Source organism: Microtus oregoni, unplaced genomic scaffold (genome assembly GCF_018167655.1).
Source record: "Microtus oregoni isolate MIOR12 unplaced genomic scaffold, Mior012 000006F_ref0000085, whole genome shotgun sequence".
NCBI classification, from domain to species: domain Eukaryota; kingdom Metazoa; phylum Chordata; class Mammalia; order Rodentia; family Cricetidae; genus Microtus; species Microtus oregoni.
In genome coordinates, this window is record NW_024543065.1 from 28613168 (window position 1) to 28637800 (window position 24633).

General features: G+C 43.3%; 1 protein-coding gene across 1 annotated transcript in view; it reads left to right on the plus strand.

Moving 5' to 3' along the window:
• Positions 1-219: 219 nt before the first annotated feature.
• The window catches only part of Snx3 (sorting nexin 3), a 33689-nt gene continuing 9275 nt past the window's right edge, over positions 220-24633 (plus strand). Inside the window, exon 1 of the mRNA XM_041653867.1 lies at positions 220-661. Within this exon, the coding sequence (XP_041509801.1) occupies positions 500-661 (162 nt within the window). The 5' untranslated portion in view covers positions 220-499. The remainder of the gene's footprint in view (positions 662-24633) is intronic.

Sequence of the window (24633 nt, forward strand, 5' to 3'; positions counted from 1 at the left end):
TCAATGCGCCAAGACTGCTAAAATCATTTCCGGGGGTCCCTCCGGGCCGAGGCTAAGTCAGAAAAACCGGAACTCACCCCAACTCCCCAGCACCCCTCCCTACTGCGCCTGCGTGACATTCGGCGGCGGCGCGCTCACCCGGTGCATTGTGGTCATTGTAGTCCCGCCAGATCTTGGGCGCTCACAGTCCCGTGACACCGCTGCGCCACGGCCCCACCCCGCAGTGTCCCTCCGGGGCGCCGCGGGGCCTGCGTACCGGGGCGCGGCATTCAAGCTAGTCAGCTGTTTCTTCCTGGGCAAAGGGCGGAAGCCCAAGCGGCCTGGGGCGGAGCTTCGCAGGGAGCGAACGCCCGCCCGCCCCTCGGCTCGCCCTACGTGCTCGTTCGCCTCCGTCCGCTGCGCGCGAGCCCGGAGTCCCCGCGGCGGGCGGCTGCGGCGGCGGCGTTGGCAGAAGGCGGAGGCGGTGAAGAGAGCCCGCGGCTGCCGCGGCCACAGCGAAATGGCGGAGACCGTAGCGGACACCCGGCGGCTGATCACCAAGCCGCAGAACCTGAATGACGCCTACGGGCCGCCCAGCAACTTCCTCGAGATCGACGTGAGCAACCCGCAGACCGTGGGGGTCGGCCGGGGCCGCTTCACCACCTACGAGATCAGGGTCAAGGTGAGGCGTCCGTTCCTTTCCCCCGTCCCTCGGTCGGTTCGCGGCCGCTCGTCTCCACCGGGCCCAGGCGCGGGGCCCTGAGGTGTCAGCGGCGGCCCAGGCCGGACTCCCCTGCTGACGCCCTGGGCAGCTTGTCTACCGGCCGAGGCGTGAGCCGGGGTCGCCGTGGACGGTTTGTACGGGGACCAGCCTGGCTCTGGTAGAAGGTGCTGGAAGATGAGGGCGTGGGTTGAGCTCTGCTTGCCCCTGGAGCAGCTGATCTTGCCATGACATTTGAGTTGAAGAGGTAGATCTTTCGAGAACACTCTTCTCTGGAAAGGAAGCTAGGTGTGACTGAGAAAAAGGGGGTTATGCAAAGTTGAAGCCCTCCCTCTCCTTTTTTATTCCCCCCCCCCCCTGGACTCTTACCAAGACGTGGCCAAGCCAAGCTTAGCTGATCTTTCCAGGCCTTTTTCAAACTGCAACACTAACCTGGGGCGTACACTTCTCTGAGCAGAACTTGACGGGAGTTCACAAAAGCGTGACAGATTTTTGGTAGGGTGCATTAGCAGGGATGAGAAATGGTTGACCTTAGCATTCATGGCTGTCGTCCTGTTGAGGGCCTAAGTGGGGAATGTCACCTACCTCAGTACCCTAAATAACAACTGCCCGTGTGTGTGTGTGTGTGTGTGTGTGTGTGTGTGTGTGACCTATCCATTTAAATATCTTGCTCTCTAATTTCTAAATTTTCACTTCAGCTGAGTGAACGAATCAGCTGACGTAGAAACATACCTTAGATTTTCATAGCTAGTGAGTTTAGGCAATAAGTAATGTAGATGACTTGAAAGATGCTAAATGAAAATACTGCTTTGCTTTTACTCGTCAGTTCAGGAGTAAAGGTTTTGTCCACGTGGAATTTTTTTTTATTGTAGCAATTCATCACTAAACACTAAATTATTTTTAAAAAATAATTTTGGCCTTAGAGGAATCATATGTTGGTGTTTAAGTGAAGCAATTTTTCATTAATATAAGCATTTTTGTGTGGTGAACAAAATTTGCCATCCTAGTCATTTCTAAGTTGTGTGGCTCAATACTTAGGTTGTGAAACTTACACGCTTTTTAAGAATGATGCTGAAGTAATGAATGACCTGGGAAAAGGCGAATTGCCAAACTTCTATATATTTATGTATTTATTTATTTATTTGGAGGCAGGATCATATATAGCCCTGACTGGCCTTGAACTTTGTAGACCAGGCTGGCCCCAACTGCTTGGATTAAAGTTGGATGTCACCATCTCTGTCGAATCAACAAAGTTCTAATAAGATTAATGACTTAATGGCTTGATCTTGCGAGTTGCTCTGTAAACCCCCTAGATGTGTAAACCAAGAGCCAAGTTAGTGTCTTCCTCTCTGTGCACTGTAAAATTTAGGCTCCAGTGCACCTGGGGAGAAATACCTTGGCCTTTCCCTCCCTTTTTTTCCCTTCCCCAAACAGGGTTTCTTTGTGTGACGACCTTGCTATCGGGGAACTCACAGAGATTCTCCTGCCTCTTCCTCCTAAATGCTGGAATTAAAAGCTCGAGCCACCACACCCAGCTGGGGACTGGACTCTTATTCAAGCCTGTTTTAAAAGGGAATAATTTTAGGGACTAGAGAGATGGCTCAGTGGTTAAGAACCCTCCCTGCACTTGCAGAGGATTTGAGTTCAGCTCCCTGCATCCACATAGATGGATCGATTGTACCTCCTGTAACTCCTTGCTCTCCTCTGGTCTCCTTGACTACCTTTACATGCACCATGTGTGCGGGCACATGCGCACACACACATTTTTTACTAATAAATTTTTAAGTGATACTTTTTTTTAACTTTGGGGATGATTTTTGTCTTTAATATATAGTCTTGCTGAAAAGAACTTCCTCGTTTGTCTTTCTTCACCGGCATGGTTTTCCTTGTGCTAGCATGAAACTTGGTACTCCTGTTTCTAAACTTCCATAGCTGGTGCTTCCTGTCACACAGTAGAGTTGGATCCGCCTACACTTCCTTCACTTAATAATTTAGTGCTTATCTTGCTGAGTACATTGTTGGAGTGGATCCTAAGTGTGATAATGCTCTTTCCAAAAATACATGAGCACTTATTACTAAATAGTGGATATGACATTTGGATATAATTATTAATGGGCTGGCTGTGTACATAGAAAACAGTCATTTTAAAAATGATTTGTGAGTTAGATAATTAAATAAATTGTGTACCTACTCTGGTTTATTTTTGTTATAAACCAGTTGGTTGTGTGTTAATGACTAATAGAAGTGCTAGTACCCGGTAATAAAACATAATTGAGTTTTTAATACTTAGAAAATGCTGTTGGAGCCGGGCCGTGGTGGCGCACGCCTTTAATCCCAGTACTCGGGAGGCAGAGGCAGGCGAATCTCTGTGAGTTCAAGGTCAGCCTGGTCTATGAGAGCTAGTTCCAGGACAGGCTCCAAAACCACAGATAAACCCTGTCTCGAAAAACCAAAAAAATAAAAAATAAAAAAAAAGAAAATGCTGTTGGAGTTTTTCTTAGTATGTAATGTATTGACTGAAAACTCAGGACATCATGTAGTAAGACATTTAAGGCTTTATTTAAGCAGGATATGGTTTTTGAAAATAGTTAAGATTTTTTTTTTTTGTTTTTTTGTTTTTTGTTTTTCGAGACAGGATTTCTCTGTATATCTCTGACTGTCCTGGAACTCATACTGCCTCTGCCTCCCAAGTGCTGGGATTAAAGGTGTGTGCCACCACCACCCAGCTGAAAGTAGTTATGATCTTATTTATAGTAAGGTAGAATGAGCCAGATGTGATGGCACCTTTAATCCCAGCACTTGGGTGGCAGAGGCAGGCGGTCTCTTTGAGTGTGAGGCTAGCCTGGTCTATAGAGTAAGTTCCAGGATAAGGAAAAAAAGTTAGAATGGCCGTTGTCATTTTATTTATCGCTGTTCTAAACTGTTGATATTCTCGCTAGTTTCCACTGCCTGCTTTTGCTGATGGGTTTGCATGTAGAAAGCCTTTTTAGTTTTCAGAGTTCAGGCCCTTCAACTATCTGATAGTTACTCTCCAATTCTGGTCTTGAGAAAAATGTTCAGTTTTACATGGTCTGATTGAAATTGCTCCAATTCACAGGGTAATTTTATCTAGATGGTGGCACTTTAGAGTACAAGTTTCCCAATCTCCATGTATCTTTTCTCGTTTGAGAATAGTGTTTAAGACCATTAGGATCTCTTGATTAGTATCACTCCGCTTCTGAAAATAATTGGCACAGTGTTAGTGTGTTTTTTTAAAATTGTTCTAATGGGTAGGTATGGCAAGGAACACCATAAATGATTAAAGGTCTGGAAAAGCCCATGGTCTGGATTATTTGGCATATTAAAGAGAGGGCTGAAAGAAATTCAGCCACTGCTTATGAAGTTTGATTTAATACTTTGGGTTTTTCAGTTACTTAAGATCTACTGTAGTACCTGGAGACAATTGTATCAAGCAGGAATAGGTATGAGGTTCTTCCTTGAGGTTTGAGTTCAAAGAATAAGTACCATTTCCTGGCAGGACAAGTTACAAAAAAATTACAGTTCTACTTCCTTTCCATGAAATGGATCCTTGGTAGCCACACCCACCTCCCAGGAGTGGATAATACAGTGGCTGACATCCAGTTTTCACCCAGAGTCTAGCCTTTTCTGAATATTAATATCTTCTAAATGAAGTTGCAGGCAATTGCATTGTTTGTTTAGCTTGGTTTAGGTTGTTATACCCTAATGGATTTCCTTATCAAAGAGACTACTTAGCATGGAAGTCATTGAGACAAGTGTGCTATAAAAAGGAGCGGTGTTTAGTACCTTACCAAATAGCCCTAGAATCTTGCATTCAAGTTTAAAGCTTAATACTAACATTGGTTGATTAAAAAAAATTTTTTTAAGAAAGGAGATGCTTGGTAGAAGTAGCAGCGTGGCAAGATTTCTAACATGCTTTTTCTTTTCCCAGCACCTAAGGCAGAGGCCAGCTTGGTCTGCTTAAGGCATTCTGGGCCAACCAGGGATACACAGTGACCCTGTCTCTAGTGGCAGCTTGATAGCATTCACCATCCTCAAGATTCTTCTTTTCCCTTTGATTTATTTTTCTCTGTGTAGCCCTGGCTGTCCTGGAACTCGCTCTGTAGACCAGGCTGGACTCAAACTCAGAGATCCGCCTGCCTCTGCCTCCTGAGTGCTAGGATTAAGGTGTGCACCCCCACCACTCGGCAAGTTGTTTTTCTTTGGGCCAGTCCTCTAATACTAAATTTGGAAATCAGTATTTAAGACTCCGAGTAGTTTATTAAATACATGATATTTATTGTGATATCTGAGACAGAGTCTTATATGGCTCACCAGGCTGGCCTCCAACTCACTGTGTAGCTGAAGAAGGCTTTTAATTACTGATCCTTCTCCACTTTTGAAGTGCCTTATTACAGACCTGCACCACCATTCCTGGCCAAAATAGTATTTTAGAAAATCAAGGTTGTTGTTGTTGCTGTTTGGTTTGGTTTTGTATTTTTAAGACAAGGTCTCCTGTAGCTCTGACTGGCCTTGAGCTCATAGCAATCCACCTGCCTCTGTCTCCTAAATACTGGGATTAAAGGCATGTGCCACTATGCCCAAGTGAAAGGCCATTTAAAACATATATTTATTTTATTTGTGTGAATGTCTGTGCCTTACATTTGTCTGATACCTGTGGAGGTCAGAGTAGGATTTAGATCCCCTGGAACTGGAGTTAAGGTATCTGTAAACCACTGTATGAGTGCTGGAAAAGAACACACGTTTTCTATAAGAGCAACAAGTACTGTAGACCCTGAACCCTAATCAGGTCGTTTTGAGGCCATCTTCATAGCTCTTTAAGTTAGTCAGACATAATTTTTTGTTGTTGTTGTTGTTTGAGACAGGGTCTTTCTAGTGTGTGTCTCAGTGTATGCAGATATTCACATGGCTGTGGAGGCCAGAGGTCAACCTCAGCTGGGTCTTGTTCCTCAGGAGCTGTGTACCTTGTTTTGTTGTTTTTGTTTGAGACAGGATCTTTCTGTGTAGCCCTGGCCTCCTAGTGCAGGGATTACAGGTGTGCGCCACAACACCCAGCCAACCACCTTGTTTGTTTGTTGTTTTGTTGGAGGCAGGGTATTTCTTTTCTTTCTTTTCTTTTCCTTCCTTCCTTTCTTTCCTTTCTTTTTTTTTTCTTGGTTTTTCTAGACAAGATTTCTCTGTAGCTTTAGAGCCTGTCCTGGCACTAGCTCTTGTAGACTAGACTTGCCTCGAACTCACAGAGATCTGCCTGCCTCTGGGTTTAAAGGTGTGCGCCACCACTGCCCACCTGGAGACAGGGTATTTCATTGGTACCTAGAGCTTGATCCCTGAGGCTTGTTGTCCAGGGTCTGCCTGTCTCTGCCTCACCAGAACTCTGCTCAGCTCTTCTGTGTTCTTCTCAGCTCTCCTGTGTTCTCAGGGCCCAGCTTGGGTCCTTGCATGGCGGGTGCTTTACTGACTGAGCTGTCTTCCACAGTCTACAGTTTTGCTTCTTTGAGTCAGTGTCTCACTGTAAACCCATCTGAGCTTGAGCTGTGCTGCCTCTACAGCCTAGTGGGTGCTGGGTAACAGATATTCACTATGCCTGTCTCACTCTGTAGACCAGGCTGACCACTAACTCAAGAGAGATCCACCTGCCCAGCAGCACCATGCCCAGCAGCTTGCCTCAGCCTTACTTAATGCTTCAGCCTCAGTGTGCTTGCCTCTGGTAAGTAGAGTTCTGTAGTCAGAGCTTCTGTCAGTGTGCTTGCCTCTGGAAAGTGGAGTTCTGTGTAGTCAGAGCTTCTGTCAGTGTGCTTGCCTCTGGAAAGTGGAGTTCTGTGTAGTCAGAGCTTCTGTCAGTGTGCTTGCCTCTGGTAAGTAGAGTTCTGTGTAGTCAGAGCTTCTGTCAGTGTGCTTGCCTCTGGTAAGTAGAGTTCTGTGTAGTCAGAGCTTTTGGTACTTCCTCTTTTTAAGAAGTTTCCCTCCAGCAGCCTTGTCTGGCTATCAAGACTTACCCCATGACACTCAGCTTTAATGTCCTCTTAGTAGAGATTTTGCTGATCCTCTCACACTAATCTCTCACTTTCCATGTGTCTTAGTTGCCCTGTTTAATGTTTGTGGCTTTCTGGGGTCCTGTGTCTTACACTAGAAGCTCCTAAAAGTCAAGACTGTCATAGCCACCCCTGCTCCACACCAGACACCATGCTCAGCACCTTGTAGGCACCTCGACAGTGAAGGTTAGGGACAGTAACTTACAAAGGCCAAACAAACTATTAGTGGTGAAACTGGGATTTCAATCTCGATTTTCCTGATGGAGACCGTACTTGTCCTCCACCCTCACACATTCATGTCACGTGGAGAGCTTTGGAGTCCTATTAAAGATGCTCTGCACTAGGTAGATGGAGTGTGGGCAGTGGTAGTTTAACACGCACCCCAGCAAGGCACTTAGCAGCCTAACTAGAAATGTTCTTAGTGTGAGCTGTGCTGCCTCGGTGGGGAAGTCTGAGAAAGCACAGCTAGAGTTGTTAGAGCCTTGCTGGAGTTAGACGGTTCTGAAATAGTTGTAATAAATACATTAAACAAAAGTAATAGGCCCTAATAACAGTGAAGAAAACCATGGGTGATTTTCAAAGATGGAAAGCTTGTTTTGAAGGAGAGGCAATTTAAACATTAGGTTAAAAAGTGTCAGCCCCTACAGCTTGAGTATTTGAAAAGGGGAGATGTAGAGTATTCTCCTAAGCCTGGTGGTTCTGCTGCTAGGCATGTCTAGTTTGTGTCATGAAAGTAAGCCAGAAGTCAAGAAAAGACAGATCCACAGTTAAGAAAAAAATGTTAGATTTGAGTAGTTTCTATGAGCCTGTTGCTTGACTGATGCTTAGAATACTTAGTTTAGACATGGTTGTAGGAGGAGGCTGCTTTTCATTCCTGGCTGCCCAGCCCCGAAATAACCACACAAAAACTATATTAATTAAAGTACTGCTTGGCCCATTAGCTCTAGCTTCTCATTGGCTAACTCTTATACTAATTTAACCCATTTCTATTAATCTGTGTATCGCCACATGGCAGTGCTTTACCGGCAAAGATTCAGCATGTCTGACTATGGCAGCTCCATGGCGGCTCTCTTTCTGCCTTCCTTCTCCCAGCATTCAGTTCCATCTTTCCCACCCACCTAAGTTCTACCCTGTCAACAGGCCAAGGCAGTTTCTCTTTATTCATTAACTAAGAAAAGCAACACCAAGACAGAAGGACCTCCCACACCACATGGTTGCTGCATTAAATTCATACCCAGACATGGCATCTCACACCTGTAATCCTAGCGCTTGGGAGGCTGGCAGGATTGGTAAGAGTTTGAGACCAGCCTTGGCCACACAGTGAATTCTAGGCAAGCCTGGGCTGTTCAGTGAGACTCTGAAAAAACAAAGGTTGGCACCATCCTGAAACAGGACTAGATTGCTCTGGAAAGTTTTTTGTTTTCAAAACCATCCAGTAGATGAACTTGTGTAGACTCTCGTATGTGGTCAGTACTGGATTAGTCAGATGCTTGACTAAAGGATGAATTGCCTGAAAAACTTGGGCTGGGGCTGGGCTTGTTGTCACACACTTGTATTCCCAGCATGGCTAACTGAGTTAGCTCTCTGGTACCCATGTAAAAAAGCTAGTCATCACACTGGGGAGGTAGGGATGGAAGACACCTGATCTGAGAGGCCTAGGTCCTGGTGAGAGACTCCTGTCTCTATTGTGGATGGATCCTGAAGAACAGTACACAAGACTGGCCTCTGACCTGGTGTTGGTGGTGGACACTTTAAATCCCAGCACTTGGAGGCAGGCAGATCTCTGAGCTCGAGCCTGCCTGGTCTACAGAGCGAGTTCCAGGATAAGTAGGCCTACACAGAGAAAGCCTGTCTCAGACAAAACAAAACAAAAAGATTGACCTGTGGCCTCCATATGCACCTGAGTGCATGCACATTCTCAGTGTGTATAGACTGGAGGTGGGGTGGTAAGTTCAAGTCCAGCGTGGTGCAGGCATGGTGGAAATGGGCATGATGTGTAGTGAGCGCCCGTCTGCCGGCCAGAGTATGAGTGCAGAAGGCGGGCCAGTAGAGGGAGCACCTCTGTTGTCTGTCCTTTCTGCCAGCATCTTGGTTTCTAGACCTGCCTGGGTCATACAATAATGGTGGATTCTGACCATTTGGTTCCCCAAGACTGACCGAAACAGTTCTCTACCCTCTTCCCTTTAGAAAACCTTCCTACTGCCTCGTCACAGGTATTGTATACATACCCTCTTGTTCCTTATCCCCTTTAGGCCTTTTCTCTCTGCTCCTAGTCCCCTTTTCACTTTGATGTTTCCCCATGCACATACACATAAATACTTAGAATCCGACTGTCCCCGTGAGAGAAGGTAGTATTTGTTGTCTTTATGAATCCAGTTTAAATCTCGTAATGTAATTCCATTTCTGATTCTATTGCGTGTAAATACTAGTTTCTTTATTGGTGCATCTGTTCATGTCCACCAAGGCTGGTTCTGCACACTAGCAGTTAGACATCATGATCAGCGAACAAGGATGTGCAACTACTTCTGGTGTGCTGGCACAGCTTACATTCCTGCCGTCAGTACATAAGGCTTCCTCTTTACTCTGTGTCCTTTTTTTTTTTTTTTTATGACAGCCATTCTGACTGGAGTAAGAGAGAATCTCAAAGCATTTTTTAAAAATTTATTTTAGTTTGTTCGGGGGGGGGGTTAGTGCCCTTGTGCCATAGTTTATTTGGGGGTTCTCTTTCACCATGTGGCCCTGGGGATTGAAATCAGCTTGTCACGCGTGGGGACAAGGGCCTTTATCTGTTGGGCCATCTCCCTGGCCTTCAAAACACTTGTGTTCTCCTGATGGTTAAGGATGTTGAGAACCTCACTGGCCATTTGCATTTCTTTCCTTGAGAACTGTCTTTTCAGCTTATTGACCACTTATTGACTGGTTGATTTGTTTTTTTTTAATTTAATTTATTTATTTAGTATACAATATTCTGTCTGTGTGTATGCCTGCAGGCCAGAAGAGGGCACCAGACCCTATTACACATGGTTGTGAGCCACCACGTGGTTGCTGGGAATTGAACTCAGGACCTTTGGAAGAGCAGGCAATGCTCTTAACCGCTGAGCCACCTCTCCAGCCCCTTGATTTGGGTTTTTGGTGTTTAATTATTGGAGTTTCTGTGCTGGGTGAAAGGAGAGAACATATGACATGTGCCCGCAGCTGCTGCTTCCTCGTGCTCTGGTGCTCCTGGTGCTGCCTGGAAGACTCCTTTGCTGTGGACCAGCTACGTCTCTTGTGAAGCTTCATCTGGGGAGACGGGTGCAAAGAGTCAAGACGGAGAATAATGGCTGTATTAACTTGAAAGTGGTAGGGCAGATGTTTCTGTGATTCTCTTGATTAAGAGGCACATACCACGTAGTGAACTACTGTTTGTCAGTGAGGCAGGTCAGATTACAGTTGATGGACAGTCAGTCGATGAACCGGACAGATCTGCACAGCCGGAAATATTGGATAAAAATAGAATTGATGTGTTCCAGAAGCAGTCAAGAGGTGACAGGAACCTGCTCTTCCAGAATCCTGTCACAGAGGAAGAATACATCTGCAGAGAGTACAGTTTGGTTCCCATCCTCATTACTACAAAATAGCTTTCTGTCTTTAATTTCTCCTTCTCCATTCTCTTATTGAACATAAAATAGCTTGTGTGTCTTTGCACAGGCATGCTGTACTTTTTTTATTTAACTGAGTATTCTGTTTTGGTTGGGTTTAAATGGTGGTGTGGGGAGAGTACTGGTTCTGTGAAACCAGCATCTTTCCCCATTTAGTGGCATGCTTATTCAACCCTTCCCTTTATATTTTAGTGGTTATTGTTTTTTTTTTAAACCAACAACATAAAAATTCTTGCATACCTTGTATTTATCATTTTATCATTATATAAATATATTTATCATTATAAAACCAGGGATGACTCTATAGCTTTTGTAAATAGCTTTTTACATGTAGGTGATTGTGGGGATTTTTTTTTTGGGGGGGGGGGGTTGAGACAAGGTGTCTCTATGTTGCCCTGACTGGCCTGGAGCTAGTTTTGTAGACCAGGCTGGCCTCGAACTCAGCCTGCTGCTTCTGCCTCTTAAGTGCTGGGTTTAAAGGTGCAGCCAATGCTGCTGCCACCACTTCCAGGTTGCAATTTGTTTTTAAGTAAAAAGTAAATTACTTTTTTCAAAAAATCGTGAGTCAGGGCTGGAGAGATGTCTCAGCAGTTAAGAGCACTGACTGCCCTTCCAGAGGATCTGGGTTCAATTCCCAGCAGCCACATGGTGGCTCCCAACTGTAACTCCAAGTTCCATTGAGCTCAATGTCCTCTTCTGGCCTCTGTGGGCACCAGGCATACAGGTGTGTATATAGACAAACATGAAGGGAAAATGCCCATACTCATAAAAGTGAATCCTAGATTCTTTTCTTATCGATCCAAGCATCTTGTTGTTGAAATAAACTTGTTTAAAATGAAAAAGAATTTTTTTTTAAGAGACAGGATTTCTCTGCATAGCCCTGACTGGCCTAGAAGTCACTTTTTGGACCAAGCTGGCCTTGAACTCATATCTGCCTGCCTCTGCCTCCTGAGTACTGGGACTAAAGGAGTGTACCACCATGCATGACAAAAATGAAAAAAGAAAATGGAGTTCTTTTTAAAAAAAATTTATTTATTTATTATGTATATAATATTTTGTCTGTGTGTATGCCTGCAGGCCAGAAGAGGGCACCAGACCTCATTAGAGATGGTTGTGAGCCACCATGTGGTTGCTGGGAATTGAACTCAGGACCTTTGGAAGAGCAGGCAATGCTTTTAACCGCCGAGCCATCTCTCCAGCTCCCCCCAAAATGGAGTTCTTTATACATAATAATTCCAAGTGAGCCAGGTGGTGGTGGCACACGCCTTTAATCCCAGCACTCAGGAGGCAGAGGCAGGTGGATCTCTGAGTTCGAGGCCAGCCTGGTCTACAAGAACTAGTTCCAGGACAGACTGTAAAAGCTAAAAAGATAAAACGTGTTTTCCCCTGGATCATCTAAAAGAGCTTCAGTGAGACTGATGTTAGAACTAACTTCTTTTTAAGTTTTAATTATTTTTACTTTTTAAATGATTTTTTAAACAATTTTATGTGCATTGGTGTTTTGCCTGTGTGTGTCAAACCCCTAGAACTGGAATTATCAGCAATTCTGAGCTGCCACGTGGATGCTGGGAATTGAACCCAGGTCTTCTGGAAGAGAAGGCAGTGTCTTAACCCCTGAACCATCTCTCTAGCCCCTAGGATTAACTTCCTTAAAGATAGTAAACTTTGGTTGTTTGAAGGTGTTAAATCTCTTGTAAGGTTGTTCTAGGAGCAGCAGAAGGCTAATAATGGTTGTGCCTTTGTCCTAGAGATGTTCCCAACGGTCTTGCTGAGAGCCAGTAGGGACTGACTGGACCCGAACCTAATTCTGACCATTAATCATAAGGTGGAAATGTACATTATTTCTTCCCCATCTGTCTATCATGATTGGCTTTTGTCTCTTTCCTTCTGGTAAGCCAAGATATTTGGTCAAAGTTTCTAAAAAAAATTTTTTTTGGAGGTCTGGGGATGGGCCTCAGTAAGTATAGTACTTGCCTAACATACAGAATTCTGGATTTGATCCCTATTACTGCATAAATCAGGCCAAACCTGTAATCCAACAGAACAGGATAAGAAGAAGTTCATGTTCGGGGCAGGAGAGATAGCTCAGTTGGCAATACTGAGTACTAGCCCTAGGGCCAGCTAAAAATGTTCATCAGCTTTAGTTGTATAGTATAGTAACTTTGAGACCAGTCTAGAATATGCAAGACCCTGTTTTGATATTTATTTTCCCCCTTGGATTGGGATATAGGATAGAGTACTTGCCTAGCATATCTGTATTCAATCTGCAAAAACAAGCCTTTTTTTTTTCTCATAAAAAAAAAAAGTTGAGTATCTGTGTAGAGAGGTGGCTCAGCAGTGAAGAGCACTTGCTGCTCTTCCACGGGACCAGAACTCTTTCCAGCACTCATGTAGTGTTGTGGCTTACTGCTTATAATGCCAGCTTCAAGGGAGCCATGCCCTCCCGGCCTCCAGAGGCACCTACACATATGACATACATACACATTCACTAAACACACACATACACACATCCATCCATGTATGTATTTGTAAATAAAATTGAATTCAAGGAGAGAACTTTTTTAAAATGCTGGGTATGGTGACACATGCCTCACACTCTGAGTTTGAAGCCAGCCTTGATCTACAAAGTGAGTTCCAGGACTGTTAGACAGAGAAACCCTTTCTTGAAAAGCCAAGGGGGGGAATAATGTGTATCAAGACAGCAGATGGCTCAGTGGATAAAGCACTTGGTGTGCAAGCGTGAGGACCTAAGTCCTGCTCTCCAGAAGCCTCTGAAAGGCAGGGTGTGGTAGCAGCTCTGAGAGGCAGACTCCAGAGTCAGTGAGAGACCCTGCTTTAAATACAGTTGGAAAAGTGATTGAGGGGCTGGAGAAAGATGACTCAGTGATTAAGAGTGCTGGCTGCTCTTCCAAAGGACCTGAGTTTGATTCTCAGCACTCAGGTGGCTCACAATGATCTATAATTCCAGTTCCAGGGGATCTGATGCTCTGTTTTCCAGTCTCCCCAGATACTGAGCACACAGTGATATGCAGACAAAACACTTGTACACATAAAATAATATAACCTAACAATGTAAATGATTGAAGAAGACCTAAAAGCAAACACACTGTACATTTGTACTTTGTACACACATGCACACATTTTGTATGCACACATACCAAAAGAAAAGAAAAAATTGACTGTCATATTGATAGGCACAGTAAATGCTTATAAAAAGAAAAGGATTAAGAGCAGGCAATGCTCTTAACCGCTGAGCCATCTCTCCAGCCCGCATTGGTATGGATTTTAAGGTCAATTTTGTTATATGTATATGTATTTCTGATCTTGAATAAGGTGTTGTGATTGTGTAGTTCATTTTTAAAATGTAATGTATAATTAGGAAATATAGGTTGTTGATGGATAATCATAAATAATAGTCAAGTTTGTAGTCATGTTACTTAGATTTTCTAGATATATAGAGATATATTTCAGATAGGCATTCTTCATATCTCTCAAAGGCTATAGAATATGGCATTTAAAATATTTTAATAACTTAGGACTTTTCATGACAATGAGACATATCTGCTTCTGGCGGCACCAATCTACTTCGAGAGAAAGATGAGCATCGAAGAGGATCCTTATGGAGTTTGATAGCCATTTGGGCAAGAAACTGCTCTTGCCTGGACTGTTGCATAAAATGGACACAGAGAACCCGCAGAGAGAGGACTGCTGAACTTGCCTAAAGGTGAGACGGTCTTTCGGGGTTCATGACTCATGAAAGAGTCTGTGAGACATTCTGCAGGACACAGCAGATAGTGACTGAACTGCCTTTGGAATTTCCTGCTTCATGGAAATGTCTGCTGGAAACTATGGGCCTGTAGGCCGAAGATGGATGCCCCAACAGTGCAGAGGAACTTTGGGTGACTGTCCAGTCAGCGAGATGTCTCTGTCATTTCTAGAGTTTGGATTTCTTGTTTGCTTAGATAATATTATATCCTTCTGGAGTCTTTGATGGAGTTGAAGAATGGATAGGTAGTTATAGTTTTCCATTGTTATGATAAAAGATAAAATAGATATAAATATTGTAACTGTAATTCTTGCTTGATAACTGTTTTGTTATATGTAATTTTGCTATGTTAAAGTTAAAGCCTTCTTTTTTTTGTTTAAACAGAAAAAGGGGAAGTGATGTGGGAGTGTCATATATCAATTTGTTGATTTCATTGGTTAAGCAATAAAAAAACTGCTTGGCCCTCATAGGTTAAAACATAGGTGGGAGGAGTAAACAGAACAGAAGGCTGGGAGAAAGAAGCTGAGTCAAGGAGTCGCCATGATTCTCCCACTCCAGGCAGACACAGGTTAAGATCATTCCTGGTAAGCCAGCTCGTGGGCTACACAGATTATAAGAAATGGGCTAGTCCAGGTGTGAGAGTTAGCCGAGAAAAGGCTAGATATAATGGGCCAAGCAGTGTTTAAAAGAAAAAAAAAAAAAAGAAAAGGATTTCTTTAAAGACTTTTTTAGTTGGTAATGGTGGTACATATCTTTAGTCAGAGCCCTGTACCATATCAAGCCTTTTTTCTTTATTGATTAATTGCCTCTGCTGTTACCGTAATGAGAAGCTGAGTTCTCAAACTTAATACCTTTAGATGGCTAACCAATAGTGTGTGTGTGTGTGTGTGTGTGTGTGTGTGTGTGTGTGTGTGTGGCGGGGGTGAGATGTTTTGTTTCCTACTGGTGTCAAACCCAAGATCTTGCTCAGGCTAGACAAGCTGTTTACCACTGAGCTGTATCTTTGACCCTCACCTGTAGGTTATTATTTTTTAGACAGGGTCTCACTCTGTAGTCCAGGCTGCCTTGAAACTCAGTAGATCAGACTGGCCTGGAACTCACAGAGATTTACCTGCCTCTGCCTCTCAAGTGCTAGGATTAAAGTCATATGCCACCATGCCCGGTTATTTTTAAAATTTTTATTAGCATATATTAATTTTACTTAATGGATCTCATGATATTTTCATACATGTATGTAATGTATTTTGATCATATCCACTTCCCATTATCCTCTCTTGTCCCTCTTATTTTTTTTTCCCAATGAGACCCTTTGTACTTTCATGTTCCTGTTTTGTTTTATAGTTTAATTAGTTATTTACAAGATCATGGCTAAGGGATTTTTTATAGGAACATGGACAATATGCCATTGGCTACACAGTGAAAAGAAATGTCTGCCTTTCCCAGCAACCATCAATTAACTGCCTAGAGATCCTCAGGGAGGGATGGGCTTCTTGGACCTCCCCCATACCCCAGCAGTTGTTAAGTACCTATAAATCCTCAGAATACAGTGCCTCCTGAGCTCTTCCCCTTCCAGGATGGAATGTTGATGAACCCACTCCTGTACAGGTTGGTTGAAAATACTGCAGCTGTCATTGCCAGCAAGGTAGCGTGCCAAAGCACTCCACCCTTGTGGCTCTTTATTCTCCGCCCACCCCTCTTCCGTGATGCTCCTGAGCCTTACTCAGGGTGATACAGAGGCTCTGTTTAGAAAAGTGTTTGTTATGTTAGTCAAGCACTCTGCCATTGAGCATTCAGCATCCCCCATTCTGTGAGCATTCAACAGTCACTTATTCGTTGTCGTTATTTGGTTTGAGACAGGGCTTCTCTGTGTATCTGGCTGTCCTGGAACTTGCTCTGTAGACCAGGCTGGCCTTGAACTCGCAGAGAGCCACCTGACTCTGCCTCTTGGGTGCTGAGATTAAAGGTGTGCACCACCACCATCACAATAATCATTTATTCTTAATACTTTGGCCAGTTATGAGTCTTGTATATACTGCCCACTGCAAAAACAATCTCTTATTCAAAGTTGAGAGCATTGCCTATCTATGGAGAAAAAAATGCATACTTTTAAAGACATTTGACAGAAACATATCATGTCTGGTGTTATTATTCATTATTTATTTTAAGGATTTGCATGTAAGTCTGTAGTGTGAAACTGCTGTTTCTGTGAGCAGAGTATTTGGGTTTTCTTGAAGAGGTTTTAAGCCTGGCCTCCTGGGGATCACTCCTGGATCATCTTGACACTAGTGATTAGTGACTGGTCAAAGGTCATACATAAATACCCTGAACTAGGAAAACTTCTGCCTTTGGAAGAGATCGGTGTGTAGGTTGGGGGAATATGTTCAAAGTTCGGGCAATTTATAACTTAACCCTAGCCTTTATATAGCAAGATTCTCGTGTCTGTTTCAATCCTTTATCTGTGGAAGGAATCACATTCAGCTGTAGCTCTGTAGATAACCAGCATTCCTAACATCCAGTCTTTTTCATGCTCAGTAGTTTTATGCAAGTGCACGGCCTTTCCAGCCACCCAAGGTAGAAACTTACTAAGGCTCACCACGGCTGTGCAACTCTCCAGTTTTCCCACTGTTCTGGCAGGTCTGTTGGTTTGTTGCTTACCTTAGAATTTCAATCTTGGTATCCTGCAGCATAGACCTGCCCCAGTTTTCTGTTGTCAAGAACACTATTTTTTTTTTTAGCAGTATACCTGCAAATGTAGCTTTATTATTATCCTTGCCATTCTGGATTCAGATGGCATGGTAATGATAGTAACAGTCCTGGTCCAGAGTGGAACAGGTTCTCATGTAGTCTACATTGGCCTCAAACTCAAAAGTCCTCCTACTTGAGCCTCCCAAGGACATGATTATAGGCAGTCATCATGCCCAGCTAGTAGTTTGTCCTAAGTAAATCCTTTACAGTTTGTTTAATGCCTTAGCCCAATTTCCAGAGGCCAAATGTAGTTGTCTTTGACTCATTTATCTAGCAGTTTTTGGGAAGAGGCTTTATTGAGCTCATTCTAGCAGTATAGCAGTTGTAACCCTTGCCTACTTTTTATAATGAAAAAAAAATCAAATCCAAGGCTTGTTATAGGCAACTGCTCTGTCACTAAGACCTATCCCAGCCTTCTGTTTAGTTTATACAGTTCTCTTATGCTCCATATTTTGAAGATAAAAGCTCTTACTCATACTGTTTTTGGTGGGTGAGTGATGTGGTATATATGCTCCTGTGTGAAGGTTTGTGTGCCCAAGCATGTGTGTGGGAGTCAGAAGAGGATTATCTACTCTGTGCTACGGCCCACATGTGGAGTTAAAGGAATTTTGTGGAGTCTCTTCCCCCTTCTAGAACTTCCACATGAGAGTTCCAGAAATTGAACATGGGTCATCAGGCTTGAGTAGACCTGGCCTTTACCCACTGAGCCTTCTTGCCAGGCAAGTTTCATCCTTTTAAATAAACTCAAACAATTTTCCTGCCACAGTGTATTGAGGAGACTTATTTTTCATTTGTATCTTTTTTGCCCTTTGTAAAAATAGCTTAAAAATTATTTTAAATTTTTTTTTTTTTTTGGATTTTCGAGACAGGGTTTCTCCGTAGCTTTTGGTTCCTGTCCTGGAACTAGCTCTTGTAGACCAGGCTGGCCTCGAACTCACAGAGATCCGCCTGCCTCTGCCTCCCGAGTGCTGGGATTAAAGGCGTGCACCATCACCGCCCGGCTTAAATAATTTTTAAAATAAAAATATTTTAAAATTTATTTCTGGGTTTCATTTACTGGATTCCCTGCCCCCTTTTTTCTTCCCCTTTTTTCTTTTCTTTTCTTTGAGACAGGGTTTCTCTGTAGTTTTGGAGCCTGTCCTAGAACTCACTCTTAGACCAGGCTGGCCTCAAACTCACAGATCTGTCTTTCTCTGCCTCCCAAGTGCTGGGATTAAAGTTGTGCACCACCACTCGGCAAAGAGCTGTGAGAGTGACAGAGACCACATTTTTTGTTTTTTGTTTTTGTTTGTTTGTTTGTTTTGGTTTTTCGAGACAGGGTTTTTCTGTAGCTTTGGAGCCTGTCCTGGAACTAGCTCTTGTAGACCAGGCTGTCCTCGAACTCACAGAGATCCGCCTGCCTCTGCCTCCCGAGTGCTGAGATTACAGGCATGCGCCACCACCGCCCGCCCAGCAAGCTTGGTTTTATTTTTTTAAAGGTTTTTTGAGACAGGATTTTCTGTATGTTTGGAGCCTGCCCTGACTTGCTGTGTAGACCTAGAACTGGCCTAGAACTCACAGGGATCCTCCTCTCTGCCTCCTTTTTTCATTTTTTAAAGATATTCATGTGTGAGTGTGTGTGCACCTGAGCTATGGCACAGATGCGGAGGTCAGAGGGCAGTGTGTGTGCACCTGAGCTATGGCACAGATGCGGAGGTCAGAGGGCAGTGTGTGTGCACTGAGTCAGTTCTCTCCATGTGGCTCTGAGGGTCACTTTGGCAGCAAGTGCCTTTACCCATTGAGTACTTATTAGCCCATGCAGTTTTGATTACATAAATCAGAAAGTGTGATGCCTCCAACTTTTTTCTGTTTTCAGAATTGTTTTAGCTATTTCAAAGTCTTTTGTGATTCCCTAAGAATTTTAAGATTAGAGCCAGTTGTTGTTTCCCCATTCTGTTACATCATAGATTGACTTACAATGATTTTTGCATATCATTCCCAGTTCATTTCTCATTGTATTCTGGATTATCCTTACCAAGGTAAAATATTGTTCATTTTTATCTCAGCTAAGTCAGAATCGGGTGATGTTCAGATTCATGAGTCTCTGTGGATTTCATATGTAGTAAGTCTAGGCCAGTAGTTCTCCACTCTGACCATACCCTAGTGCGCCTTTAAAATGCTGATGGTTAAGAGTCTGCCTGTGCTAGTTGAAATGAGAAACGACCCTATCCCCATGAGCATTTGAGCACTTTACCAAATAACGAGTTTATTTGGGTTTAGGTTTTGAGAGGGCTTAGGGTTGGTATCCTTTGGGGTAGATTTAGGTGATGCAGGCTTGATGGCGGAGGTTTGTCATTTGGAGTGAACTTTGAGATTAAAGCGTCAAGCTCCTTCCAGTTGGTTGTCTCTGCTCTGTACTTGTGGTTCAAGATGTGAGCTCTCTCTGACTGTGCATAGTGGCACGTGCCTTTAATCCGGCACTCCAGAGCCAGAGGCGGACAGATCTCTGTGAGCCTGGTCTACACAGGGAGAGAGAGAGGTGAACTCTCAGATTTCTGCTCCTGCCACTCTGCTATTTGATGCCAAGCCTTCCTGCCGTGATGGACTCGGTAGCCCTCTCAAACCCTAAGCCCACATAAACTTATTATCCCCTAAGTTGCTTTCAGCCATTGTGTTATGGCAGCAGTGGAGAAGTGAACACTACCCCACCCTGGGCCATTGGAGTATGATTCTAGGTGGTCATTACTTTTAGGTATGATTTTTAGAAGTTGGAAAGATACATATTAAATAAAAATTTTAAAGTTTTTACTCAGACTAAAATGTACAAAAAAAGTTAGAATAGTAACTGGCATGTTAATTAGTAGGTGTGTTCCCCCGTAAGTCTGTAGAATTCTGTGCTTGTTTGTAAACATGTACGTGACTTTCTTTTATAGTGGATTATTATACACTTCTGTTTAAAGTTGTCCCTCAAAAGCCTTCCATGTTCTCACAAATGTATGTTCTTGGCAGTTCACAAGTGAAGAGTAAGAACGAAGTGGGAAGAGTGTATGGAATTACTTGGTTTATGCATTAAACTAGTTTAAATAACTCTTTGCTGTCCTTTTTGGAAATTATACCATAAAGGATACTTGCTTAAAATAATGAGGAATTGTATCATTGGAAGGCCATGTCCTTAGTTTTTAAAAAAGAAGAAAGAAAGAAAGAAACTAAATACTTTGGCCTAGTCACAATCTCCATTTCAAAGGGTCTTCAGACTAAAAGCTTATTCTTCACTTAAGTGACTTCTCTCCAGCCATATTTAGGAGTTCATCTAGGTTATAAACCATATCGCTGGTTATTCTTGCTGTTCCAGATGGGGTAAAACAAGCATCGGGAACCCTGGAGGGAGAGGTAATGGCTCAGCCCTTGGGCTTATCCTTTATCTCTAGTGCAGATATTTGAAGAAATGTAATTGCTGAACGAGAGCCTGGAGCGGGGCGTCCACTTACATCTCTGAGGAGTGGCTGAATAGACTGTGGTCTCTCGAGTGTACTTTTGATGTTGTTGCCAGTCTGTTTCAAATGTACACGTGACACTGTCTGAAGAAATACTAGAAACACCTGGTAAACATTTTTCTGCTATCTATTGTTAAGCTATATTCAGTTGATTGCATTTTAAAGCTTGGTTTTTCTGCTTGGTATCAGTGATAATCAGGTTACATATAGGGTGTGTGTGAGCTGCTGACTTCAGTAGGTGAGCCTGTGTAAGTGTGTAAGACAGTAATGGGAGCTTACTGTGCTTAGACTTGAAGGGAATGCTTGTTTAGACTTCTATCCTGTGGTTTCCAAAGTTTGTCCTGTCGCTGTCCATTTGGAGCCCTGATGATCTTATCCATATAATTAATAATACAGTTGGGGGGAGGGTCTCTCTCAGTAGCAAATTAAAAGTACAGGGCACATGATCTTCCATAACATTGACACAGCTTTGTTTCTGGTGTTGTTTGAAGTGCATTACCAGCAAGACAGTGCTGCACAGTTTTCCTCTGGCTTCTGTTCTTGTTCTTTTCTAGACTTCTTTTGGTCCCGGAGACAGGTCAAATGTAGCCCAGACTGGTCTCAAACTTGCTATATATCCAAGAATCACCTTGAACTCCTCATCCTCCTGCCTCTCCTTCCCACACACTGGGATTGTAGGTTGCACCATCATGCCCTACTCTTCTAGTTTTCTGTGTTCTGTGGTTTTGTAAGCTAGTCCATCTTTTTCATGAGCAAGAGGAGTTCAACTTACAAATGAGTAGGTGAGAAAACAGAAACCTACTCATTACCCTGAATTTCATCTTGGACAGAGACGATACCTATGCCTTCTTTCTGCCAACTTGACACTAAGGCCTCTTTATGTACCTACCGTGTGCTGAATGAACAGATTGTGAACATAAAGTGTGTTTATTCACATAGTGTCTCTCAGGGAATGGCCCATTTCTGCAGTAAAAACTAGTCCCTCTCTTAGACACATGGATTTGGTGATGTAATTAATTAGTGAAATAAATGTATGTTTAGCATGCAAAGACCTGTGTTCAGTCCTAAGTACTATTTAAAAAAAAATCTTTAGGCAAATTTACCCAAATATGTGGTTTCCCCAAGAAGCAGAATTAATTCATTTTGTTCTCTGGTAGTTTTGTAAGTCTTGAACAACATAAAGAACAGGTTTTAGAGGATGGGGATAGATGCTTGAAAGAGAAGAAGGGACTGGGTGGGCAGCAGCGTGGTTTAGTTTGTACCTAGATATCAATCCCCAGAAGAAAAAAAAAGAGGTTGGTGGATCGGGGAAGGAGTCTAAAAGTTACTTCATTGGAGAAATCAGGCAAGGAAGAGACTGTACCTTAAAGTGAAGCAGGTGTGCTTTGAGCACATCTGCAGTGGAGTCCTCAGACAGCATTAGTATCCCTGCCAAAACGCCTGACATGGAACTAGTCATGGTGGAGCAAAGCCAAATGCTAGTACTAAGGAGGGCTGGAGAGACAGTTAAGAATGTATACTGCTCTGGCAGAGGACCTGCATTTGGATCCTAGCACCCATATCAGGGCAGCTTAGAACCATCTGCAATTCAGACTCCATGGCCTCCATCTCCTGACCTCTGCAGGCACCTTCACACATGTTCATATACATACACATGCATACACACAAACATACGTTAAATTAAGAGGTTTTTTAATCTTAAAAAATATTGGACTGAGCATGGTGACATATACATTTAATCCCAGCATTTGGGAGGCGGAGGCAGGCAGATCTCAGTGAGTTAGGCCAGCCTGGTCTACAAAGTGAGTCCCAGGACAGCTAGGGCTGTTACAGAGAAACCCTGTCTTGAAGAACCTATTCTCCCAGCCACTGAGTTACATTACATCCTTCCCAGAAGTCTCCTATTTAGAGACACATTGGGACGGAGGCAATGGCCCTGTGGGTAAAGGGTTTGTTGTAGAGCATACGGACCCAAGATCAGGTCCCAGCACTGAGTGGGCAGGAACAGTCAGATCTTGGAGGTTTTCTAGCTGGCTGGTCTAGCCAATCAGCTATCTCCAGGCTTCAGTGGAAGACCCTGTCTCAGTAAATAGGATGGAAGCAGGTAACCAAAGCTGACCTCTGGCCTCCACTTGCCAGATGAGTGACACAAAGGTGCGTTGCTTGTCTCTGCCACTGACCTGCAGAGAAAAGAACTGAGTGCTTAGAAACCATGGGGGTTCCTTAGGTAATAGAAAGGTCTATTACCTAATACATCAAGACAGAATCTGTTAAAGAAAATAAAAAACAAAAAAGTGGCTACCTCTCAGTAAAGGAAGGTAGTATGTAAACAGGCAGATTTATTCCTAAATCATTGTGTTGACATGCACATTTTTAGGCAAATATAACCTGTCTTTATCTTTAAAAAAAAACGTAATTGCATTTCTATTTACTCTGTACACATGCATGTGTGCATGCCCATGTACACTCACATGTGACGTCACAAATGTGGAGATCAGGTGACAGCCTGTGGGTTCTCTTCATCATATGGGCCTCAGGGATCATCACCAGGTCCCTGGGCTTGGCTGGCAGTGGGCGTCCTACGTGCTGAGCTGTCTTGTTGATCTGTCTTTTTTGTTTTGTTTTGTCTAATACTTTATAATTGGACATATTAAGGGCAGGTCATACAGGTGTGTGGTATGCACCAGTAATCTTAGCTCTCAGGAGGCTACTGCAAGAATAGCAGAATTCAGGGCCAGGCCAGGGTGTCAGGGTGGTTTGAGGCTAGCCCAGGCTATGCAGTGAACATCTGTCTCAAAACAACAAAAAAATTTTACATAATGAAATAGCATTAATGGAATATGACGTTTGGATATGTGTTAGTACACAGTCTTTAAATCAGTTTAAACAGAGTTCTAATACCTTTTTTTTCCTGACAAAAACATTAAAAATAGTTTTGTAGCTCTTTGAAGTATTAGAATTTGTCGTTTAGTCACCCTCCTGGGACAGCACAGCAGAACTTCCTGCTCCTTCCTGGCTGTCCCTGTGGACAGAGCAGCCTTTCCCACCCTTGCTTCTGATGAGATGTCTTTACCAAACATCAGGATTATTTTCATTCACAACCACACCAGAGCTTCCAGCTTTCCTTTAGAGGCACTTTAATCTCACCCTAGGAAATCCAGGTAATTAAGATTCACACCTGTAACTAAGAGCATACGCGCTCTTTGAGAAGACTGGAGTTGGGTTCCCAGCACCCACATGGGAACCTCATAACATCATGTTACTCTAGCACTAAGGAATCCAGTACCTCTGGGGACACACACACACAAGAAAATCTTAAAAAACAAAACAAAACAAAATCCCAAGACTAGGGAGCAGGGAGGGATGAGAGCGCTCTGAGGGGAAGACCTCAGGCTACATACTGAGCGTCTGCCACAGTTGTCATCATCTGACCAAATTGCTTGTTAGTTTTTGGCTGTTGTTGTTGTTTCCCTTCTTAAATTTTTTTGGTGTGTGGGTAGTTTGGTGGAAGGTACGGGGGAGGCAGGAAGCACTGGGATCAGTCCCAGGCCTTGAATATACTAGGCAAGGCTCCATCAGTGAACTAAAGTCCAGCCCTTGTAGTGTTTTAAGCACACAGATTGAGAGTTTTACATTACTGCTGGCTATATTCTTGGTGGCTCAGAGTTTCATGAGGGCCAGGACTGCATTTGAGTCATCGCTTTACATTCCAAGGTTAGCGCTGTAGTTACGGATGCTTGGTAAACAACAGATGCGTCTTCCAAAACTGGGAGGCAGGAGAGTATCCAGCTTCAGGCCGTTTATAAGCATTAAACAGTTTGAAAGTGATCTAACAAGAGTTTGCAATCAGCCAGGCGTGGTGGAGCATACCTTTAATCTTAGCACTGGGCAGAGGCAGGCAAATCTTTTGTGAATTTGCCTGGTCCACAAAATGATTTCCAGGACAGCCAAAGATACAAAGAGAAAACCCATTCAAAAAAAAAAACCCAAAACAAATAACAAAAAAAGTTTTTAATCAAATAGCGATAGCTCAGTACTTCATACAAAAACATTGCGGTTATCTTTTTTCTTTTGATTAAGTAAGTTAAAGTGATCTTCTAGTGATCAAGTCTTTTTTTTAGATTTATGTGTATGGTTTTTGCCTCTGTGTGTGCATGTGCGTGTGTGTACACTGTACGTGGGCCTTTTGTCCGCATCAGTCAGAAGACTTTAGTTCCCTGGAACTGGAGTTAGAGAATTCTGTGAGCCACCATGTGGG